The following is a 17,144-nucleotide window of genomic DNA, read 5'->3' as shown; positions in this document are numbered from 1 at the left end:
TAAGCGATTTTCTTATGTAGGGGCTCATTTTTTGTGGGATGAGGTGACTTTTTTTTTGGTACCATTTTGTGGGACATACGCCTTTTTGATCACTTGGTGTTGCACTTTTTGTGATGTAAGGTGACAAAAATAGCTTTTTAATTTTTTATGGTTTTTATCGGACGGGGTGGATCATGTGATATATTTAAAGAGCCAGTCATTACGGACGCGGTGATACCTAATATGTGTGTTTTTTTCCTTTTTTTTTCTATTTTTCATTATAAAATCAGGGGAACGGGCGTTTTTTCTTTTTTTACTTGAAACTTTATTTTTTTTATTAAAAACTAATTTTTGGGCTTTTTTTTAACTTTATTTCTGTCCCACTCTGGGACTTCAACTTTTGTGGGTCTGATCCCCTATGCAATGCATTACAATACATACCCTGAGTAATACACTAACCGGTTGCCTAGGAGACCGAGGCTGGATCTCCTGGGCACCCATAGAAGGCAGGTCCCGATGCCGTGCAAGACATTGGGCAGCCTGTGTATGGCATTTGGCTGCCTTGTCACCCATTGGATCCCCCCAGCGGCAGCGCGGGGACCCGATGGGCTCCCTCACCCGCTGCATGCAGCTTCTATGCCGCGGCTTTTACAGCGATGACGGTGGATACAACAGGGGAGCGGCTATAAGGGACTGCTGGGCCCCTGCAGTGATCGGGCAGGCACCGCTCCAGTGCCCACCCAATCACTATAACGTAATAGTAGGTCAAAATGTGGCAAGTCACTTGCCGCCATGACGTACTAGTACATCATATGTCAGGAAGGGGTTAAAGGAGTTTTCTGGTAATTTTTATCCCCGCCCCCTCACACACTCAGTGTCAGTGACATGACAAAGGGGCTGTCTGACCGAATCAGTTCTTTAGTTAAAGGGAGTCTGTCACCAGCATTTCACTTTTTTAACCCTTCCCACAGCTCCCTAGCATGCTTACAGTTAATCAAAACGTTACCTCTGGCATCTTTCCTGCTGTTATAAATCCATCAAAAACGATCTTTATAAGATATGCAAATGAGGGCTTGCAAGTGCCCAGGGGCGGCGTTACTCTCTTAGGTGCCCTGCTTGCCCAGCCTTTTCATTGCATCCCCCCGCCCCTTCCTACCCTCTGCCCGCCCATCCTTTGCCTCTGACCGCCTTTTTCATAGCTTGTTATTCCGCCGATATCCCGCGCCTGCGCACTCATTCCTTTGGCCGGCGCATGCGCACTGCGATGCCCATTCCTTGTACGGCATCACAGTAATTAATGCGCATGCGCCGATGGACCGCCTCATTTGTTGAGTTTTTGCGTCGTTAGCCGGCGCATGCCCAATAGTTACTGTAATGCCATATCTTGTAAAGATAGTTTTTTATGGATTTATAACAGCAGGAAAGATGCCAGAGGTAACGTTTTGATTAACTGTAAGCATGCTAGGGAGCTGTGGGAAGGGTTAAAAAAGTGAAATGCTGGTGACAGACTCCCTTTAAGCTAGCCCACTTTGCCATCATGGGTGATTCAGATACAGAAAAGAAGGCTGGCATAGCTAATGAACTGAACCAGACTTCCAGCCTCACATCACTGACACCGAAACAGGGACAAAACTCTCTGCTTGTATCAGAACCCCATAAGAAGCTGATTTTTGGGGACTGCAAGAGGGCCTCTGAAACTGGACCAATGTGTCAGTATTCAGGATTGAAGTGCAAAGTTTTATTAAAGGGTTGTTCCATTTAAATATTTATGGCATATCACTAGGATATGCCACAAATGTAAAATAGATATGAATCTTGCCTATTTCTACAATGGGGTCGCCGATGTGAAGGGGGGCACATAGCCGTGAATGTAGAGGAAGCAGTGCAAGTGCGGTCACCTCTCCATTCACCACTATCGGACGGCACTTGACTATTTTTGGAACACCATATCAGTGAATGGAGGTGGACCTACGTGTGTAGCTGATCTCCCTTCCCTTCATGAGCTCCATTCTGGAGATAGAAGCATGTCCCAGAGGTGATACTCACAGCTATCTGACATGTGTGGCATATCCTACCACAATAATGTAAATGTTGAGATAGGACAATCCCTTTAAATTACATTTGGGTAATGAGCAAAGAAAGTTCTATGTCGCTGGACAACTCCTCTTAATTATTATATAACAAAAGTATTTTTCTTTGCGTTAAGGGGCTGAAATTCCACAGAGACCTAGTGCCAGAGTAGATATTCCCTATGAGCAAAAATACAGTATATGAGCAAAGAATCTCTCTCCCGTCCCAACTGCTGCTTTTACTCCAAACTATTGTTTTAGTATCGCCAATAGACTTGCTTGTAAAGTGCCTCCTTCCCTTCATACCTTTCTTCCTTGCCTCATGTGTGGAGGACACAAGACATAGCACATTTCCTATGTAAGGAATACTGAAATGACCACGCAGTTACATGAAGATTAATGAAAGCCTGCCTAGGGTTCATCTTTGAGGAGGGGACTGTTGGGCTTCTTCTGTTTCCTTTGTTATTGGAGGATATTATTGTACAGATCTATTTATTGGCAGATCTTATGTAACCAAAATTTACATCCACAAGCTCCAAAATGAAAGGCATGAAGCCCGTGCATAGCTACAAACTGTGGCTGGAAAATTTGGCTGCTGTAAAGACATCTTTATAAAATTGTTGACAAATCACCTTCACAAACTATGCATATACAATGTGCTCTCCGGGGCCAGCTCGAGATTATGTAGAACATACACTTGCCAAGACTGAATGCAATTATTTTCCTCGTTTGGAAATGACAACTCAAGATATGTGTTCACTCTACTCCTGACAGTTGCCAGATAACCTATAAACAGCATGGATGACCCCAGACACCAGAAAGGTCTTTGTTGGTCAGTACATCAAAAATTCTCTCAGAGCAAACAGAACATCTTGTTCTTGACTTCTTTCCTGTTTCACAGACAGGGTGTTGAATACATTAATGTATTTAGCCATTACTGCTGTTATTATTAGAAAGAATAATAGCATTTACACAAGTACATAGGCTGTGCTACTGCTGTGGAGTGCTCCTTGGAGAGATGGGGTGCAATCCTGGTCGGTGCCATCCTCAGAGCTTCTGGGTATTGAGAACATGTGTAGGACTACCATCTCCAGAGGGACTGCATTGATAGCAAGCAAGCATGTGGGCAAAATTTGTAGGAGTCTTGAAAGGACGTGGGGCCCTTATCTTCTATGTACATCTGTTTATATATATTTGTTACTGATGTGGGTGTGGAACCACTGTGTCAACCAAAAGATTTGACTTTGGGCGTCTTCTAATATCATTATCTTTGCTGTCTTCACCCTTTAACCACTGTACAGGGATCTGGACTTTGCTGCAGTAGAACCATCAGGCTGCTACCTCCTGAAGTATTCTATGAATTATTGACAGCTGACCTACAGGGGTCAGATTAACCAGTGCAGCACAATGAAAGGTCAGGAGGAATCATAGGGTCAGGCTGAGGTCAGAGCAAGCAAAGTACAAGCAATTCAATAAACAGTCTGAGGTCAGGGCAGGCAGCATAGGGTCAGTAAAGTAAACAGGTACAGGTCTGGTCAGACAGTGGAAGATTAATATACAGGAAACAGGCAGAAGTTAGTACATGGGTAGCCAAATTAAAATAGCACACCTTTGCAGCAACTAACAGGCTCAGAATCTATTGCTCATGCACTTTCCCACAGAGAAATGTGCCTAAAGTACTTCAAGGTGGCAGCCATTGGCTAGTGACAATTAGGGCACACTGGACCTTTAAGAGCCAGAGAGAGAGTGCAACCTATAGGAAGAGAGGCCTACTCGGCAAGCAGACTGCCGGGAACCCGCTGGAAGAAGGGAACAGCGGGAGGCGAGTCTTCACCAGGTACTAGGGGAGCTAAACAGCAGTGGTGGACCGCCGTTGCAATAATATTTTAAATCACAAATTTCTATTATCTGCTCTAGGAAGAGTTAGGGTGTCAAAGACCCTAATGCATGGACTAATTGGGTTTGTTCAGGATTCAATATATATTCGTGAGCAGATTTGGCACTGAAACTCACATACACTAAAGTCCATCTACAGCCTGCAGCCTATTTATATGAATCAGGTTTCTGTAAAAAATAAACAGTCAGTCACTTTTTTGTCTGTGAAAATGCCAAGGATTGGCCCAATTGAATAACAAATTGGGCTAATCCTCATGTGGATGCTGTATAAACCTGCACCACAACTGTGGCAGAAATCCGAGGGGGAACATATCCTTACCCAGTAAAGGCTATGGATGAGATTTGCCAAAACTGATAAGCAGGAAAAGTGGAGAACTTGCAGATAGCAACCGATCATATTGCATCTCTCAGCGGCAACTGGAATGGTTATTACCGATAACATCTCCACTGTTCCCTTGAACTAGTATTGTCAAATCTCCTATATTTTCTGGTTGAAATTGTGAATTTTCCCATTTCATTTTATGCTTTTTGGTCAAAGAATCTACTTTCTGGTCAACCAAGATAAAGCTAAATAGTTAAAGCAGTTGGCCACCTTTATAGCATCTTATGTTTTGTTACTGTATTCTCTTTAATGTTTCCAACAGTTTAATTACCTCGCTTCTTGACCCCTGGTTTGCTGCCACATCTTCTACTTAACCACTTCAGCCCCCCTAGCTGAAACCCCCTTAATGACCAGGCCACTTTTTACACTTCTGCACTACACTACTTTCACCGTTTATTCCTCGGTCATGCAACTTACCACCCAAATGAATTTTACCTCCTTTTCTTCTCACTAATAGAGCTTTTTTTGTTATTAATCAAAATTTAACGATTTTTTTGCCAAAAAATGACATTTTTCACTTTCAGTTGTAAAATTTTGCAAAAAAAAATTACATCCATATATAAATTTTTCGCTAAATTTATTGTTCTACATGTCTTTGATAAAAAAAATGTTTGGGTAAAAAAAAATGGTTTGGGTAAAAGTTATAGCGTTTACAAACTATGGTACAAAAATGTGAATTTCCGCTTTTTGAAGCAGCTCTGACTTTCTGAGCACCTGTCATGTTTCCTGAGGTTCTACAATGCCAAGACAGTACAAACACCCCACAAATGACCCCATTTCAGAAAGTAGACACCCTAAGGTATTCACTGATGGGCATAGTGAGTTCATAGAACTTTTTATTTTTTGTCACAAGTTAGCGGAAAATGATGATTTTTTTTTCTTACAAAGTCTCATATTCCACTAACTTGTGACAAAAAATAAAAACTTCCATGAACTCACTATGCCCATCATAAAATACCTTGGATTGTCTTCTTTCCAAAATGAGGTCACTTGTGGGGTAGTTATACTGCCCTGGCATTTTAGGGGCCCAGATGCGTGAGAAGTAGTTTGAAATCAAAATCTGTAAAAAATGACCGGTGAAATCCGAAAGGTGCTCTTTAGAATGTGTGCCCCTTTGCCCACCTAGGCTGCAAAAAAGTGTCACACATCTGGTATCGCCGTACTCAGGATAAGTTGGGGAATGTGTTTTGGGGTGTCATTTTACATATACCCATGCTGGGTGAGAGAAATATCTTGGCAAAAGACAACTTTTCCAATTTATTTATACAAAGTTGGCATTTGACCAAGATATTTATCTCACACAGCCAGGGTATATGTAAAATGACACCCCAAAACACATTCCCCGACTTCTCCTGAGTCCGGCGATACCACATGTGTGACACTTTTTTGCAGCCTAGATGCGCAAAGCGGCCCAAATTCCTTTTAAGAGGGCATTTTTAGACATTTGGATCCCAGACTTCTTCTCACGCTTTCGGGCCCCTAAAATGCCAGGACAGTATAAATACCCCACATGTGACCCCTGTTGGAAAGAATACACCCCAAGGTATTCAATAAGGGGCATGGCGAGTTCATCGAATTTTTTATTTTTTTTGGCACAAGTTAGCGGAAATTGATTTTTTTAGTATTTTCTCACAAAGTCTCCCTTTCCGCTAACTTGGGACAAAAATTTCAATCTTTCATGGACTCAATATGCCCCTCACGGAATACCTTGGGGTGTCTTCTTTCCGAAATGGGGTCACATGTGGGGTATTTATACTGCCCTGGCATTTTAGGGGCCCTAAAGCGCGAGAAGAAGTCTGGAATATAAATGTCTAAAAAAATTTACGCATTTGGATTCCGTGAGGGGTACGGTGAGTTCATGTGAGATTTTATTTTTTGTCACAAGTTAGTGGAATATGAGACTTTGTAAGAAAAATAAAATAAAATAAAATATCTATTTCCGCTAACTTGTGCCAAAAAAATGTCTAAATGGAGCCTTACAGGGGGTGATCAATGACAGGGGGGTGATCAGGGAGTCTGTATGGGGTGATCACCCCCCTGTCATTGATCACCCCCCTGTAAGGCTCCATTCAGAGGTCCGTATGTGTTTTGCGAATCCGATCCATGTATCCGTGGATCCGTAAAAAACATACAGACGTCTGAATGGAGCCTTACAGGGGGGTGATCAATGACAGGGGGTTGATCAATGACAGGGGGGTGATTAGGGAGTCTATATGGGTGATCACCCCCCTGTAAGGCTCCATTCAGACGTCCGTATGTGTTTTGCGGATCCGATCCATGTATCAGTGGATCCGTAAAAAACATACGGACGTCTGAATGGAGCCTTACAGGGGGGTGATCAATGAGAGGGGGGTGATCAGGGAATCTATATGGGTGATCACCCCCCTGTCATTGATCACCCCCTTGTAAGGCTCCATTCAGACGTCCGTATGTGTTTTGCGGATCCGATCCATGTTTCCGTGGATCCGTAAAAATCATACGGACGTCTGAATGGGGCCTTACAGGGGGGTTATCAATGACAGGGGGGTGATCAGGGAATCTATATGGGTGATCACCCCCCTGTCATTGATCACCCCCTTGTAAGGCTCCATTCAGACCTCTGTATGTGTTTTGCGGATCCGATCCATGTATCCGTGGATCCCTAAAAATCATACGGACGTCTGAATGGAGCCTTACAGGGGGGTGATCAATGACAGGGGGGGTGATCAGGGAATCTATATGGGTGATCACCCCCCTGTCATTGATCACCCCCCTGTAAGGCTCCATTCAGACGTCCGTATGTGTTTTGCGGATCTGATCCATGTATCCATGGATCCATAAAAATCATATGGACGTCTGAATGGAGCCTTACAGGGGGGTGATCAATGACAGGGGGGTGATCAATGACAGGGGGGTGATCAGGGAGTCTATATGGGGTGATCAGGGGTTAATAAGGGGTAATAAGTGACAGGGGGGTGTAGTGTAGTGTAGTGGTGTTTGGTGCTACTTTACTGAGCTACCTGTGTCCTCTGGTGGTCGATCCAAGCAAAAGGGGCCACCAGAGGACCAGGTAGCAGGTATACTAGACGCTGTTATCAAAACAGCGTCTAATATACCTGTTAGGGGTTAAAAAAATCGCATCTCCAGCCTGCCAGCGAACGATCGCCGCTGGCAGGCTGGAGATCCTGTCTCTTACCTTCCGATCCTGTGAACGCGCGCGCCTGTGTGCGCGCGTTCACAGGAAATCTCGGCTCACGCGAGATGACGCGTATATGCGTCACTCTGCGCAGCGCTGCCGCCTCCGGACCGCGATCCTGCGTTAGGTGGTCCGGAGGCGGTTAAACAGTGGCTGTGCTGTTTGTGGCATGTTCATATGACATCATCCAGTGGAGGGCTCCCTTCACCAACCTGTCTGTTCAGCAGTGTGCGCTACCAGCCTTCATTTTACTGAGCAGACTCTCTGGACTCAGTCTTGCACAGACTCAGTGTCATTTACCTCCTCTTAATTGTATCCCATCAAGAACTATTACTTGTATTGTGCAGGAGGAAGCATTCTACACATGCCCAATCTTCTGTCCTGCTTCAAGATATAATCAAGCTCTGATCATAGGATTCCCTGTGAAGTGCTAAGCGCATGCGCTGTCTAAACTCCATCCTGATGCCTGAGTTTAACAGCGCATGCACCAAATGCTTCATAGGGAGTTAGCACAGTGAAACTAGGACTGGAGCTTGCATATTCAAGAAGTGGAGCAGGCGAAGACTGGGCATGTTCAGAACACTTTTTCCTGCATCTGCGCATAAATGAAGGCCAGGACTCACACTGCTATGTGTGGTGGATGGGTGGGTGAGGTAAACCCTCCACTGGATGACATCATTTAATGTGCCTCAAATAGCGTGGCCACAGTTTACAGCAGAGGATGCCACCAGAAAAAAAAACCAGCAAAGTAGGAATCAGGAAGAAAAGTAAATTATACAATGGAAAGATGAAAGAACATACAGGAAGGAAATATAAAATGCTATAAAAGTGGCCAACCCCTTTAACGTCTAGTGTACTTATACCATGGTATTATGCTAGTCACAAACACCAGCACCGCCACACACATGAATATAGCTATTATATGTGCTTAGAGCAAGGTTAGAGTGACTTGTGCTTATTTTAGAAAAGAACATTATGTTGAAATGGAAAATTCAGCTTTTTCCTGGAATTAAATATTAAAATATTTCTCTACTAGATATTTATATAATATCAATTGTCCAGACATTATCATTTCAAGACATAGTTCTGATTATGGAATAAAGGACATATTGGGATATAATTAAAGGTAACCAACCTGCTCTTTCCGCCTTGCAGAAATAGCCCAGGAGAAAAATAATGAGAAGGCTTCCAATAGATGCCATATTCTTACTCTGAAGAATCTTACTGGCAAATTAGTCTGGAGCTAGAATAGGATCAATGATTCCAAAGTCCACGCTCTCTCTCCTCTCTGTTTACTTTTGCTTTACAGCTAAAACTTCACTTTTGGAGGTGAAACATGTTGACAAAAACAACATCAGCAGATAATGGTGCATTAGGAGGGTCTGTAACTTAGAAAAATTAATGTGTATTAAAGGGGCAAATAAGAACATTACTATTTATTTAAAATACCTCCAGTTTTTCAGCAGTTATTGTGCTGACCCTGTGAACTAGTTTATGTCATTGGGTTATGAATATTCTCAAAAACGAGCAAATTGTTGTAACGCTCACAATGAATTTTTATGATGCTAAGTAAATGTTCATTTTACATTTATTTTCAAATATTTCTCTGCTAGTTCCATTTAATAATTTGTTATGATGGGTGAATAATGTGAACACTTTCTCCCAGGTCCCTGTATCCTTGGAGACGTCGGAGAATAGGAACCACAGGAGCATAAAAATGAACAGTATTGGTCTACAGTCATGGTCATCGGCATGGCCATGTTATTGTTTGTGGATTAAATTGCAGTACTATTTGGCTTTAATTGGACTATTTAAATAAATAGTACTTGGAGTTTACATATTATATGATGTGCGCTGGAATTATGTGGGCTGCATATAGCATTATATGTAGAACTATATAGCACTATATGTGGTATGGTGTGGGCTAAATTGAGGAGAAAAATAGCCTAAAGATTGTTTGGCGGGAAAGTTGTTAGAATAGTTTAGTTTAGGAAAAATGTAGGTTTTAAAACATCAGGGCACAAGCCCCAAATCATGTCCTGCCACCCCCCTCCCAAAAAATTATAACTATTTAGTTTTAATACTGTTGCCAGACCAAATATTACCATCATCTGAGCCCTTTGACAAAAGTTGTTTTTAGATGTACCAGAGGAAAGCACTAAAGGAGGGAGCGTTCCACATGAGTAGTGATGAGTGAATTCAAGTCCGAATTTCCTCGTGCTTCGCAGTAGTGAATCGATTTAACATGAAATAGTGTAAAAAACTTAAAAAAATAATACTTACCTGATCCATTTTCTCATTTTCTCAAAGAAATGCACTTTGTGACAAAATAATTTGTCACAAAGCAGGGTATTTTTTTTGCACAATTTGGCGAAGCAGCTGAATCAAATATTTAAATACTTCGCTCATCTCTACTCACGAGTTTACCATCTACACATCTCCCAATACAGGTGAACACATCAAGGTCACTTATTCTGTGACTTTGATTTTGTTTCTCATGGATCTAGAATATGCAGTAGATTGTTTACACTAGGCTACGTAATTTTATGCTTCTACCATGGATACATAAAGTGAGTAATGCTCACTTACCGGTAACTAGTGGGATATATAATACAGCATTTGATCATTTTTTTGACCATGGTTTTTAGGGCATCTACAGTCAGGTCCATAAATATTGGGACATCAACGCAATTCTAATATTTTTGGCTCTTTACACCACCACAATGGATTTGAAATGAAACAAACAAGATGTGCTTTAACTGCAGACTGTCAGCTTTAATTTGAGGGTATTTACTTCCAAATCAGGTGAACTGTGTAGGAATTACAACAGTTTGCATATGTGGCTCCAACTTGTTAAGGAACCAAAAGTAATGGGACAAGTGGCTTCTCAACTGTTCCATGGCCAGGTGTGTGTTATTCCCTCATTATCCCAATAACAATGAGCAGATAAAAGTTCCAGAGTTCATTTCAAGTGTGCTATTTGCTAGTTGCTGTCAACTCTCAAGATTAGATCCAAAGAGCTGTCACTATCAGTGAAGCAACCCATCATTAGGCTGAAAAAAACAAAACAAACCAATCAGACAGATAGCAAAATCATTAGGCGTGGCCAAAACAACTGTTTGGAACATTCTTAAAAAGAAGGAACGCACCGGTGAGCTCAGCAACACCAAAAGACCCGAAAGACCACGGAAAACAACTGTAGTGGATGACAGAATAATTATTTCCCTGGTGAAGAAAACACCCTTCACAACAGTTGGCCAGATCAAGAACACTCTCCAGGAGGTAGGTGTATGTGTGTCAAAGTCAACAATCAAGACAAGACTTCACCAGAGTGAATACAGAGGGTTCACCACAAGATGTAAACCATTATTGAGCCTCAAAAACAGGAAGGCCAGATTAGAGTTTGCCAAACGACATCTAAAAAAGCTTTCACGGTTCTGGAACAACATCCTATGGACAGATGAGACCAAGATCAACTTGTACCAGAGTGATGGGAAGAGAAGAGTATGGAGAAGGAACTGCTCATGATCCTAAGCATACACCTCATCAGTGAAGCATGGTGGTGGTAGTGTCATGGCGTGGGCATGTATGGCTGCCAATGGAACTGTAAAGTAAATAAAAAGAAAGAAAAACTGGAACTGCTTATTCTTTTTGCGGCGCTGCTAGGCTGGATACATCACGCAGGTGGTAAAGTAAAAGGTAGTATTTTATTTGTCTATGCGTTTCGAGGGAATAGGACCCTCTTCTTCAGGACAATACATTATTATTAGGTTAATAGTGTATTGTCCTGAAGAAAAAAGTTCCTATGCCCTCGAAACGCGCAGACAAATAAAATACTACCTTTTACTTTACCACCTGCGTGATGTATCCAGCCTAGCAGCGCCGCAAAAAGAATAAGCAGTTCCAGATTTTCTTTATTTTTATTTACTTTACATTGCTTTCGCATTTAATCTATAAGTGCGCCCTGAAACCAAGGCTGCAGCAAGGCACTCCCCAGATGCTGGTCGGGTTAATTTACCAGCAGGGCTTTTGAAGGTGTTGTGACTCCTCACAACACACTCTGGTAAGAGCATTACTTCTGTAATACTATAATTACTTAATACTGTACTACACATTTGGCGCTGTCTCCCCTCTCCCCCCCGCCCCCTCTGTGCCAATGGAACTGGTTCTCTTGTATTTATTGATGATGTGACTGCCGACAAAAGCAGTAGGATGAATTCTGAAGTGTTTCGGGGCAATATTATCTGCTCATATTCAGCCAAATGCTTCAGAACTCATTGGGCAGCGCTTCACAGTGCAGATGGACAATGACCCAAAGCATACTGCAAAAGCAACCAAAGAGTTTTTTATGGGAAAGAAGTGGAATAAAAAGAATGGCGTGGTATTAAACAGGCAGGAAATGCTCAAACCCACATGCAGTTGTGCATATATATACAGGTGAGCAAATCCTGCACTTGTGGCCTGTTGCTAATGACGATCCCCAGCAAAAATGCATACAGTAGAGGATGCCCACAGCGAACCACAAGTACCACAATAGACATCCTACACAAGATAGCAAAGACAGGTGCACTCTGCGATCTTACTAAACCCTCAAACTGATTTTAAAATTGAGAGATTAGCCAACATGTCCTACGGTGTAGGACATGTCTGAGCCCGAGCACCGCGCCAAGGTTCTCAAGTAGCTCGGGACCTAACACTCTTGTGTAGGATGTCTATTGTGGTACTTGTGGTTCGCTGCGGGCATCCTCCACTGTATGCATTTTTGCTGGGGATCATCATTAGCAACGGGCCACAAGTGCAGGATCTGCTCCCCTGTATATATATGCACAACTGCATGTGGGTTTGAGCATTTCCTGCCTGTTTATTACCACGCGATTCTTTTCAGTTTGTATATATAGAAATGCCTGAAAGTGTATAAACTCCAATTTAAATGTGCCTGCTTTCCATCTACAGGCTACATTTAGGTGCACCTGTGAGGCCTGGGCCATATCGGCCAGTCTTGAGTGGGACTCGCAGACTCCTCCCTCCTCCTATTGCAAGCATGGTTACATGCTGGAGGTAACTGGTGAGCTGTTTGTGAGTCGGCCTCATGCTCCTGTAATTTGCCCACTGGCTCCTGGTATTGCCCACATGGCACAGGTAGGTGAGTGTTAGGTCCTGAGCTACTTAAGAAACCTTGGCGCGGTGCTCGGGCTCAGACATGTCCTACACCATAGGACATGTTGGCTAATCTCTCAATTTTAAAATCAGTTTGAGGGTTTAGTAAGACCGCAGAGTGCACCTGTCTTTGCTATTATTTTGTTAAAGAAGTGGAATGCAATTTTGTTAAAGAAGTGGAATTGCAATTATGCAATGGCCAAGTCAATCACCTGACCTGAATCCGATTGAGCATGCATTTTACTTGCTAAAGACAAAACTAAAGGGAAAATGCCCCAAGAACAAGCAGGAACTGAAGACATAGTAACATAGTACATAAGGCCGAAAAAAGACATTTGTCCATCCAGTTCGGCCTGTCATCCTGCAAGTTGATCCAGAGGAAGTAAAAAAAAAAAACTGTGAGGTAGAAGCCAATTTTCTCCACTTTAGGGGAATAAAAAATTCCTTCCCGACTCCAATCAGGGAATCAGACTAACTCCCTGGATCAACGACCCCTCTCTAGTAGCTATAGCCTGTAATATTTTTACGCTCCAGAAATACATCCAGGCCCCTCTTGAATTCCTTTATTGTACTCACCATCACCACCTCCTCAGGCAGAGAGTTCCATAGTCTCACTGCTCTTACTGTAAAGAATCCTCTTCTATGTTTGTGCACAAACCTTCTTTCCTCCAGACGCAGAGGATGTCCCCTCGTCACAGTCACAGTCCTAGGGATAAATAGATGATGGGTTAGATCTCTGTACTGACCCCTGATATATTTATACATAGTAATTAGATCTCCCCTCAGTCGTCTTTTTTCTAAAGTGATTAACCCTAATTTTGATAATCTTTCAGGGTACTGTAGTTTCCCTATTCCAGTTATTACTTTAGTTGCCCTCCTCTGGACCCTCTCCAGCTCTGCTATGTCTGCCTTGTTTTCAGGAGCCCAGAACTGTACACAGTACTCCATGTGTGGTCTGACTAGCGATTTGTAAAGTGGTAGGACTATGTTCTTATCACGGGCATCTATGCCCCTTCTGATGCAACCCATTATCTTATTGGCCTTGGCAACAGCTGCCTTACACTGGTTTTTGCAGATTAGTTTGCTGTTTATTAAAATTCCTAGATCTTCTTTCATGTCAGTGTTACCGAGTGTTTTACCATTTAGTATGTACGGGTGACTTGCATTATTCCTTCCCATGTGCATAACTTTACATTTGTCAGTGTTAAACCTCATCTGCCACTTATCTGTCCAAGCCTTCAATCTATCCAGATCCCTCTGCAGTAGTATACAGTCCTCTTCAGTGTTAATTACTTTACACAGTTTAGTGTCATCTGCGAAAATTGACACTTTACTATGCAAGCCTTCTACAAGATCATTAATAAATATATTGAAGAGAATAGGGCTCAATACTGACCCCTGAGGTACCCCACTAGTGACAGTGACCCAATCTGAGTGTGTACCGTTAATAACCACCCTCTGTTTTCTATCATTGAGCCAGTTACTTACCCACATACAGACGATTTCTCCCAGTCCGAGCATTCTCATTTTATATACTAACCTTTTATGTGGTACAGTGTCAAATGCTTTGGAGAAGTCCAGATATACGACATCCATTGATTTGCCGCTGTCAAGTCTAGAACTTACCTCCTCATAGAAACTGATTAAATTAGTTTGGCATAACCGATCCCTCATGAAGCCATGCTGATATGGCGTTATTTGCTTATTTCCATTGAGATGCTCTAAGATAGCATCTCTCAGAAAACCTTCAAACAGTTTACCCACAACAGATGTTAAACTTACCGGCCTATAGTTTCCAGGCTCTGTTTTTGGTCCCTTTTTTGAATATTGGCACCACATTTGCCATGCGCCAATCCTGTGGGACATTCCCTGTCAGTATAGAGTCTGCAAATATCAGAAATAAGGGTCTGGCTATGACATTACTTAATTCCCTTAGGATACGGGGGTGTATGCCATCCGGCCCTGGCGATTTGTCTATTTTAATATTTTTAAGTCGCTGATGTACTTCTTCCTGGTTCAGACAGGACACTTTTAATGGGGAATTTATTTTTACATTCTGCATGTCATCTGACAGTTTATTTTTCTCAGTGAATACATTGGAGAAAAAAATATTTGACAGCTTTGCTTTCTCCTCGTTGTTCTCTGCGACTCCCCCCTCATTACTCTTTAAAGGGTCGACACCTTCAGATTTATACTTTTTAACATTTAAATAGTTGAAGAACATTTTAGGGTTAGTTTTACTCTCTTTGGCAATTAATCTCTCGGTCTCTAGTTTGGCCGCTTTTATTTGTTTTTTACATGTTCTATTTTTTTCCTTACAGTTTTTCAGTGCTTCCGTGCTACCCTTCTGTTTTTGTGATTTAGATGCTTTCTTTTTTGTCATTTATTGCTTTCTTTACAGTTCTATTTATCCACATTGGTTTCTTTTTGTTCCTTAACCTTTTATTCCCATAAGGTATGTACCTCCCATAAGGTTTGTCCCAGTTAGTTAGGCCTGTGGCCTCTCTTAGTTGGATAAATTTAGCTTTTTTGAAGTTTGGTATTTTTCTTCCTCCCTGTAGAAACGCTCTTTTAAATGATAATTGGAAGGCTATTGCTTTATGGTCACTACTTCCCAGGTGTCCCCCAACCTGCACGTCTGTTGTTCTGTCAGGCCTATTGGTTAATACTAAGTCCAGTATGGCCGTCCCTCTAGTCGGGTCCTGAATCAGTTGGGAGAGGTAATTGTCTTTGGTTATTGCCAAGAACCTGTTTCCTTTATGAGATATACAAGTTTCAGTTTCCCAGTCTATATTTGGGTAGTTGAAGTCCCCCATAATAAACACCTCATTATGATTTGCCGCCTCGTCTATCTCGTTTAGTAGTAGATTTTCTGTGGACTCTGGTATTTTAGGTGGTTTATAGTAAACTCCTATTAGTATTTATTGTTGTTTTTAGCTCCATGTATCTCTACCTACAGTGACTCCACATGTTCATATCCCTCACTTATATGTTCCCGGACTGTGGGCTTTAGACAGGACTTTACATGAAGGCATACCCCCCCCCCACTCCGGTTTTGATGATCCTTTCTAAACAGACTGTAACCTTGTACATTAACTGCCCAGTCATAGCTATTATCCAGCCATGTCTCAGTTATTCCCACTATGTCATAGTTCTCCTCACACATCACTAATTCCAGCTCCTCAGTTTTATTAGTCAGGCTTCTGGCATTAGTATACATACAATTGAGAGGTTTATGTATATTTTTTACCCTACACCTTTCCTTCTGAACTGTTCTAGTCCCTCCTTCCATTCCTCCCCCAGTCCCACTACCTTGCCCCGGGTCTCTATCTGCCCTATCTTCCCCTCCTATAATGTAATTTCCCCAGTCCCTAGTTGCAGTAGAGGCCTGGCAGAGCATCACCAGGGATGAAACCCAGCGTCTGGTGATATCTATGCGTTCCAGACTTCAGGCTGTAATTGACTGTAAAGGAGTTGCAACCAAGTATTAAAAAGTGAAAGTTTGATTTATGATTATTATTCTGTCCCATTAATTTTGGTCCCTTGGATGTAAATACCCTCAAATTAAAGCTGACAGTCTGCAGTTAAAGCGCATCTTGTTCGTTTCATGTCAAATCCATTGTGGTGGTGTACAGAGCCAAAAATGTTAGAATTGTGTTGATGTCCCAATATTTATGGACCTGACTGTAGTTCTATCTTTAAGCTCGTAATTTGTAACTTTTATTCTTCTTTGCATACTGTATACTGTAATCACTCATCCTGTATATCATCAAAACCCTGTTATATGTTACAATTTACTCACATATAGCTTTGTATAGCCCTAATTCCGTAAAAACATCAGCCCTTTCATACTTCAGACACAACTGTGAGCAATGGGGACTCCGTTAATATTTGGATCTGGTTACGATGTCATTATTATACTAGCTGAAATTGATATTTATGAAAAAATCTAATATTTGAATATAACAATTCTAATAAATGACTTTTTGTTATATATGTGTTCATATGTTGTATTGCATGGAATGAGGACTTGTCTTATCTTTTGTCCTTGTTTGATGTTCTGTTACTGGTAACTGTGAGTTTTCCCAGAGATCATGTTTAATTTTTAACAGAGATTTCCTGTGGTAAACAGGAGACAAATGTAATATTTTTTTATAAGGTATGGACTATGAGACTCAGCTTAGTCCCATTTATCCAGTAACTGGAAATATGATGTTATTAGCCGTATGCTTTTAGATGAACGGTCACAGAATGTACCAGAGTTCCAGAAATGACACAGTTTTGTCCTGCCTTGCCATGTCTGCTTCTTACTCATCTAGACGTGACTGATGACCCAGCTGTAGAAAGCAGCAGTAACAGCAGTTGGTTACTAGTTGGGTTACTTGGCATGTTAGAATAATTAACATTAACATTCTTCTAAAATGTCTCATGAATGCATGGAATACCTCTAGAAGCAATCTAGGTAGAAGAAATTGTGCATATGACA

At 41.8% G+C, this 17,144-nt stretch overlaps 1 protein-coding gene across 1 annotated transcript in view; it reads right to left on the bottom strand.

Moving 5' to 3' along the window:
* The window catches only part of F9 (coagulation factor IX), a 102,463-nt gene extending 93,694 nt beyond the window's left edge, over positions 1-8,769 (bottom strand). Inside the window, exon 1 of the mRNA XM_044268792.1 lies at positions 8,637-8,769. Within this exon, the coding sequence (XP_044124727.1) occupies positions 8,637-8,703 (67 nt within the window). The 5' untranslated portion in view covers positions 8,704-8,769. The remainder of the gene's footprint in view (positions 1-8,636) is intronic.
* Between the last annotated feature and the right edge of the window lie 8,375 nt (positions 8,770-17,144).

Source organism: Bufo gargarizans, chromosome 9 (genome assembly GCF_014858855.1).
Source record: "Bufo gargarizans isolate SCDJY-AF-19 chromosome 9, ASM1485885v1, whole genome shotgun sequence".
In the NCBI taxonomy this organism is placed as follows: Eukaryota; Metazoa; Chordata; class Amphibia; order Anura; family Bufonidae; genus Bufo; species Bufo gargarizans.
The sequence above is the reverse complement of the archived record's forward strand: the minus strand, read 5'-3'. Positions and strand labels throughout refer to the sequence as shown.